General features: G+C 42.2%; 1 protein-coding gene across 1 annotated transcript; it reads right to left on the bottom strand.

The window, feature by feature from the left end:
• Positions 1 to 965: 965 nt before the first annotated feature.
• On the bottom strand, positions 966 to 7,030 carry degs1 (delta(4)-desaturase, sphingolipid 1). Its single transcript, XM_015052202.1, has 3 exons — positions 6,800 to 7,030; positions 3,986 to 4,728; positions 966 to 2,919 (listed from the first exon to the last, which is right to left on the bottom strand). The coding sequence occupies exons 1-3, from the start codon at positions 6,879 to 6,881 to the stop codon at positions 2,773 to 2,775; spliced, it is 972 nt and encodes a 323-aa protein (XP_014907688.1). The 5' UTR covers positions 6,882 to 7,030; the 3' UTR covers positions 966 to 2,772.
• Between the last annotated feature and the right edge of the window lie 900 nt (positions 7,031 to 7,930).

Raw genomic sequence — 7,930 nt, 5'->3', positions numbered from 1 at the left:
AATGAACTTTATCACAATATTCTAATTTTATGACCAGCACCTGTATTTGTCTTACTTTTGTATCTAGTTGATCTTATTGTGAACAATTAAATTTAATATTCATAGTAAGTGATGTCCGCCCATTGAAGTTTGGGTCATTTTCTCTCGTCATTTCACCTGCGTGTAATGAATATGGGTCATTAATGGATCTTCTCTTTGTATATCATGAAAAAAATTTGACTTTCATTGTTAAGGAGAGTTAGCAGAAACAGTTTGGTTTAAATATTTAGTATGTTTCTTTACACAGTTTGGTCACGATATGTGATAATCGCTGTCATATTCTCACCACCTGTATTCCATAGGTCACAATATTAGTGGTAAGATGTTACTTTTCTTAACATCTTACCACTGAGATGTTACGAAACATCTTGGAACGGAAAGTAATGTGTTACTTTTCATTCTTTGACTTTAGGCCAGTGGTGTCCAGAGTCGGTCTTCGGGGGGCCGGCATCCTGCATGTTTTAGTTCTCTCCCTGGTTTAACACACCTGCATCAAATGATGGCTCATTAGAAGGCCTAAGGAGAACCTTGACCTGCTGAGGAGGTTACTACCACCATGAAGGAACGAAAACATGCAGGATCCCGGGCCTTGAGGACCAACTCTGGATACCACTGCATAAGGTCGAGGTTTGGCAAAGTATGGTGTAAAACAACAACAGCTCCTCCTACAGTCACAGAATATCATATAACACCTGCCGGCTCTTTCTGCAGTCTGCTATGCTTACAATTAAATAGTTCCCGAACCAATAGGAGTCTGTTCAGGCTCCATCTACAGGTTTTAGCTGTTGTCGATTGGATCTAACCAGGAACAGGTGAAACTTTCCTCTGAAACTATTTTTCTGTTCCTCTTGGCTGAAAACTTAAGTGTCCATCCTGTTCCAGATGACGGGAAGGATGTGGTGATGATAGAAAAAAAAAACTATTTTCAGTGTATGAAAATAAGTATTAGTTTTTATTGCATCGAGTTAAAAATCACAATACTGAACATGAAATCAATAAACTAAGCAAGCAGAGCAGACTTCATGTTCACTGAGTCACAGCTTGCTTCGAACAGAAAGTACAGAATGAGGCAGGAGCAGCTTTAATTTCAGGAGGAGGATTAGAACAAGGCGGTATTAAACTTTTCTGGTGATGAATACTGGGAGAGAGAAGCTGCATTCTGGAAACAGGTAGGAATCTCTGATAGCAGCATATTACAACAGCCTCAGTTCATTTGCACAGATCCTACCCATGACGATGCTCTGTGCTTCACATCCATGACCTAGAATATAGCAGTTCAGGGTGGAGGACATCTGAAGGTCACACTGCACCCAGCAGCAGCAGACTGAGCAGTGAGGGTCTTCAAGCAGAGATGTGGCTATCGCCTGTTAGCATCTCTAGACATGAGACAAGTCAGAGTTCTGAAAGCTCCACTCTGTTATCACTGTAACATCCACAACACTTGTAGCGTGTGCCAACTTTCAGGGACTTTAGTGCATTGGTAGCCCCATAAACACTCGAGTTGTCATGGACACACATTGACCTTTGTCAAATAAGCGGGAACAGTTGCATCACTGAGGCCTTGAGAGTGTGGGAAAGGTTCGCGTGGGTTAGTTAATCTGAGCGGTAAACCAAGATGGCAGACAGATTCGGACGCAGGCTTCCCCTCGAGCTTTTCAGCACGAGAAGCCTCCATCTGCAACATTACTGAGAATATTTACGATCACCTTCAGCACAATACAGCTGAATCTATTCAAACTGTCTAATAATTGATTTTCATTTAAATTTTCTTTAACGTCCTCGCCAGACCACTGCTGATTTTCAGAGGTGGGGTTGTGTGAAGCAGACCAACACAGAAATACAAAGATCTTTTCACTCAATGATTGACTAAAATGAAACATGTCCATGTCACTGCTGCAGCTATGCCTGAGGGTTACTAGCCAGGTCGTGCTAAACTCTGTCCAATTCTGGCAGAATCCCAGGAAAAAAAATAAGAACACAGAGAAAAAAGTTCTACTGGGATGGAAATACTGAGCGCCGGTGCTGGGATATCAGAGAACCCAGAAAGAAAAGCCAGGAGGTCAAAAGGTCAGCCAATTTATAGAGACGTGTCACAAAGTTTAAAGTTTAAACCAGCTCACATATGGTTTGACTTTAGCTCAACACATCTCCTTTACGTTTTAGTTTCGAATCCATAACTAACACTGCACATACATAAACCCTATAAACCCACCCACACGCTTTGTATGTACTATGGAAATCACCATAGCAAATTGGTCCTCATATTATTCCACTGCAGCTGCCCTGTTAGAGCCAATATAACTGCAGCAAAGCTGTTATGACGAATTAGAAATGAAACTGACAGGAAAGCTTCAAAACCGAGCTTACAAAAGCAGGAGTCATTTTATTTTAACATACAGTGTTACAATGGCAACCATTTCATCTCTAGATTAATCAGAACTAAAAAAAACAACAAAAAAAAAAAACACTCTGACCAGCTCAGATACTAATGATTTATAAGTACTCAACACAACCCCAACTCTAAAAACGTCTGATGGGCTTGAAGTGAAGCAGACATATATAATTATATCGCAACAAGTAAAAATCTCAGTAACATCTTTTTATCCACAATTGAAGGCCTTTTTGTGCAAAAACACAAAAGTAAATCTGCCTGTGTTGGACTGAGCTGAACGGAAGCAGGAAGCAGTAGAGATATGTGAGAAGGCCTCAGTCATGTGGATGCTGCAGTTTCGGTCACTCCTGTTTGACCTCTCCCTTTAACTTCCTCTTGATCCGGGAGTACGGGCTCAACGTGTCGTCCATGATGAAGTCATACAGGACCCTCACCCAGGACGTGTACTGCGGCAGGTCATTGTAGTACTCAGGAGCCATCTTCTTCACCTAGAAGACAGATGGAGAGTCGGGTTAGAACCATTTCATTTCTTCGTCAGACCGAGCCATTGCTGAGGTTTCATATCATTTCATATTTTACGTCATTCAGTTGTCAGGCTGATTGTCGATTTACTAGGGGTGCACAAATAAGTCCAGATTTCCTTCATTTTGGGAGATGAGTGGTTGGTCGATATGTGAGCCCAATCTTATCTAATTTGCCCAAGGTCTAAAACAACAAATCTATCACTGTCCTCTTTGACTGTTAGCCCCGCCCACCAGGTCATATCTGCATGTTTGCAGTTAGTAAAAGTCACCCTATTGTTGATAACTCAGCAACTTTCTTGCTGTATTTAGTATAATTTCAGACAAAAAAGCCAAAACTCAGAATCAACAAGTCAGACTTTTTAAACAGCGGAAATAATCAGGGAACACAGATTGAAGATTTCTGGCTGATCACTGATTACCAATCTTTAAAAAACCTTACTAATTCTGATTTTGGCCAACTTTTTCTTTTTGTCTGAATTGTTGATACATATAGCAGGAAAGTTGCTGAGTTGGCAACAGTGGGGTGATTATTGTCAGCTGGCTGTGAACATGCAGATATGTCCTGGTGGATGGAGCTAACAATCAACTCACTCTCACTCACACTCTCTCTCTCTCTCTGTGGTAGAAGGAGAAATCATTTTTGGAAGGGTGTTAATGTAATGTATTGTGTGGTGTATGTTTAGTTTTTCTGTTTGTTTTTTTTTACTGTTACATAGTTTGTGATACTATGTCGATTATTTATTGAAAAATAAATGAGCTATTAAAATCTCTCTCTCTCAAGAGCATTGGAGGACAGTGGAAGGTTTTTAGACCTTTGACAAGGCAGATAAGATCGGCTTCACATGCAGGGATCGGCCGATCAGCAATCTCCCAAAATTAAGGACGTCGGGGCCAATTTATCGGTGCATTCCTAATAAATATGAATAGATCATGTAACAAACTAAGATAAACTATGAATAAAAAGAAGCAGAAAGAAGTATAAATTCATATAGATATTCCTCTCAGATGACTGTTGTGGGGCTGTACTGACCAAAGGAAGCCTTCGCCCTGGGATGCTGGGGAAGTCGTGGTGCTCATTGTGGTAGCCCACATTGAAGGTGAGGAGGTTGAGGCAGCCGTAGTACGAGTATGTTTCATGGCCCTTCAGGAACATGTAGTGCTCAGCGATGAAGTGGCCAGAGATGGGGTGCAAGCCCATCCCCAGCATGGAGCCGGCCAGCATGTAGACCACAGGCTTGGCCCCCCATGTCCAGGACAGCAGGACGTCAAAGCAGAGCTGCACAGCCACGTTGGTCAGCTCCAGCTGGCTGACTGGTTTGGGGTTGATGCAGAGTGGCCGCACGGCGTAGAACAGCGGCTGCAGGATGATCCAGACAAACTTGCGGAGGCGGGTGCAGAAGAACCAGCCTTCGAAGTCAGTGGGGATGTCCACGTCGATGCCGTCACCGCCCAGGTAGCGATGGTGGTCCAGGTGGTAGCGCTTGAAGGAGGCCGAGTATGGCAAACCGATGGGCAGGTTGGCGAACATGGCGAAATAGCGGTTCCACATAGCTTTGTTGTTCCCGAAGGCGGTGTTGTGCGAGATCTCGTGAATGGCCAGGGTCATGGAGTGGTTGATGCAGCTGCCAAACGCGTATGTCCAAAACAGAACCCACTTCCAGTCCAAGTCTTTGACCAGGTAGAACGCCAAGAACTGGATCCCCACCATCATGCACACAATCCACTTCAGCCTCCGATCTGGACCCATCAAGGACTTGATTTCTGGATATTTAGCTGAAGGACACAAAAACCCAAAAGTGTGAGTGTAAAGACTAGGCCTGTCATAACAAACTTTGCTGGACAATGAATTGTCCCAGAATTTCCTATAATAATAATGCAAAAACACATTCTCAGAGATCAGTAAACTTATATTTCTAATGAACATTTAACACTGGAACTGGAAGATATCTTAAATATCCGAAACAACAAATAAAATAAATAAGGAAGTCTTTATAAACAAAATTATCCTTCAAAAGCGGGCTTGTTTAGACAAAAACCCCAGACTGAATACTTTTGTCATCCAGTTTTTGATAAAAAAAGAGATAAAGAACAATAAGCCACACAAATGTAAATTATTAAGGCTGTTCTAATTTATCATCTAATTAATTAATGTATTATTCATTCTGACAGGCCTAGTTACAAACACATATCTTCATGCCATAATAATATCAGCCATGTTGTACTCCCTCACTAACATTGACATCTTGGAACCCATAGCCAGGCTCTACAATAAAGCCTAGAAAACTCTTACCATCGTGCTAAACTCCTAACAAACTTCCTAGTTCAACTCATCACTGTACAGTTCTTTCTTCTTCAAATGCTTTAATTTTTCAAAATTATGTTATGTACAGTGATATTAAGTTGTATTTTCAGATTTTTCATGGTACCAATGATGTAGCTCTTTCTGCTCCGGCATCTGTTTGAAATGGTAACTCCACTAGGTCTGGTACAAGTGGGCACTTGCCACTACCAGCTTTTAAAAACTGTTACAGCCAGAGATCATTTTTCTGTGTAAACATTGCTTATAATAAGTCTATAATGTATATTAATGTGATATGATGTGGGATATCTGTGTGTTTTCATGTTTTGCAGAGCAATAACTCGCTGTAAAACAGCAATTATGCCGAGCCAGAGCAGATTTCTTTTAATCTTTTCCTGTTTAAATAAGTTCACGTCACAACAGAACCAGTCGGCTCAAAGCAGAACCAGAAGGCATGTAGAGCTAGACATCCTGTTGCTCATCCTCTCCATAACCCTGAGGTGCATTATGAGAAGTGATAACTCAGCTTTAATGTTGACTCAAATTGCTGGATTTGTGACTTTAACAACCTGACCAAACCGCCCCATAAAGTGAAATAAACTTTATTGACTTGGCTTCATTGGAATCGGGTTGAACTGTATGTGCTTGGATGTTAATTGTGACCATACAATGGGATTCTACGTGACAGCATGTGAATCTGACCGGTGAACATGAGATGGCAAATGCTGTAATAACCTGAATACATACAAAACAAATGACTTGTTTCTGAATTCTCGAATAAAACCCATCCATGGATTTCCAACTTTGAGGAATTCTGTGAACATGCCTCGACTTTTGCCCCATCCATCGTCTTCCAGGCCTGCATGTGGACATAACATCTGTGGAGCAGTGCCAGATGTCATGGCCTGCCTGGCCAGTGGCTCGGCCCGACAGCCGGACTACTTTTGTCTATGAATGGAAGGACAACTGTTGTATAGCAACCGGATGGACGTGGAAATGTTAGAAATCCCAAAACTTTACATAGATTCAAATGACCTTCTCTCCCATTTGAGCCCGTGAAATATTACTGAAATTACCCTCATACATTTATGCTGCGGTGCTGACGTCTCTCTACCCGGTGAAAATGTTACTTTAGGGAGTGGTGCCCTGACGTCCTGTAGCGGAGCACAGCATTAAAGGCAGATTTATTCCTGCGTGACGGCTTTTATATAAAACATGGCATTGGTGAACTGCCATGTTTGTAGAACATACAGGACATGAAGCTGGTAGCAGATACGGGGGCGGCTGTGCGTCTTTCAAAAGGGCGTTAACCGTTAACCACCGTAAAATCCAACTTAGGCTCAGTTAGCTTAAATCGGAGGAAACGGGACCGTTAGCTTTCCTTATCTGCGACGGCAATCAGAATTTTCAAACTAAAAGCGTAGCTTGTCACACAGATACACAATATAACCCAACATATATTTACAAGACTATTAAACTAAGTTTAAGTCATTCGAAGTTTACTTTTTATCATGTGGAAAGTTGCTAACGCATAAGCTAGCTCACCCAGAATTTCTTTTCTTCTGTCTGCGTGCGGCTGGTCCGTGTAGACCCACTCGTAGTCCTCACGGCCCACTCGGTTCCCCATTTCTCTAACGCTGTATACAGCCGCTCACCGACACCAACAGCTTTGTTGAAAGTCAGAAGATTGTGATTAACTAGGAGCGTCCGAACGTGCTTCTCTCCGCTAGCCCTGCGCCAGTCTGAGGCCCCTCCTCCCTCCGGGTACTCGCTACGTAACTTGTTGCTTTTCTGTTACCTAACCTGGATTCTTTGTGTGGTTTAAGTGTCTAGAAGAAAATGTAAATATAAGGAGCCGCGAGTACAGTTCATATTATGTGCCAATGAACTTTGCTTAGTGTCATATAGAAGTAAAACTCGTTACATAAACTTCAGAAGCAGACCGTGGCCTCGACGTCTTGGATACTTGAACGTTCTAAAACATGTCTTTATTGTCCGGACCTGCTGTAGTTTTCTGGAGTCATACAACAATATCGTTGGGTAGTTGCTAACTTCAGGAAGTTGAGTCCCAGTGATGTCTTGCCATGTCTTTACACGCTTTTCTTTACACCTTCAGCCTTTTTTTTTACAGTTGCTAAATGATGGGACCTTCTACATTATATATGACTCTACTCAACTTCTCACGAAAGATGAGCTACGATAGCTTCCAATTGACGATGAGAGGTGTCAGTTTGGGGAAGGCTGGGGGTGCGGGGTTTGCTCCCCGAAGTGGCAGCTTAGGCAAACGGTATGGTGGGTCAGGTTGCCTAACTGTGTCATTTGCAAATGTGTTTTACAAAGGAGGAAAATTAACTATTCTTTCTGCTTCACATGTCACATTATTAGCCTGTTTATTTCATTCAGGCAGCTAACTGGACAAGGCACAAGTTGGTTTATTCAATCAATAAGAATAAAAGTTCCTTTATTTCAGTAACATTAAATGAAACGCATCACAGTAGACCTCAGCCTGATTGGCTGTACCCCTAAAAGAGGAGATAAGGAAGACCATAGACATAATATAAGAGTAGACCCCGCATTGGCCGCTCCGGCGCAGGAAATACGGCGGCCATCTTGGAGCGGTATACCCTCTACTTTGCTCAATCAAAACAGCAGAAGATGCCTCAGCATTGAGGGATA

The sequence above is a fragment of the Poecilia latipinna genome, unplaced genomic scaffold (genome assembly GCF_001443285.1).
Source record: "Poecilia latipinna isolate Pla-1442-1.1 unplaced genomic scaffold, P_latipinna-1.0 Scaffold1094, whole genome shotgun sequence".
Lineage (NCBI taxonomy): Eukaryota > Metazoa > Chordata > Actinopteri > Cyprinodontiformes > Poeciliidae > Poecilia > Poecilia latipinna.
This window is presented reverse-complemented; position numbering and strand designations above follow the sequence as displayed.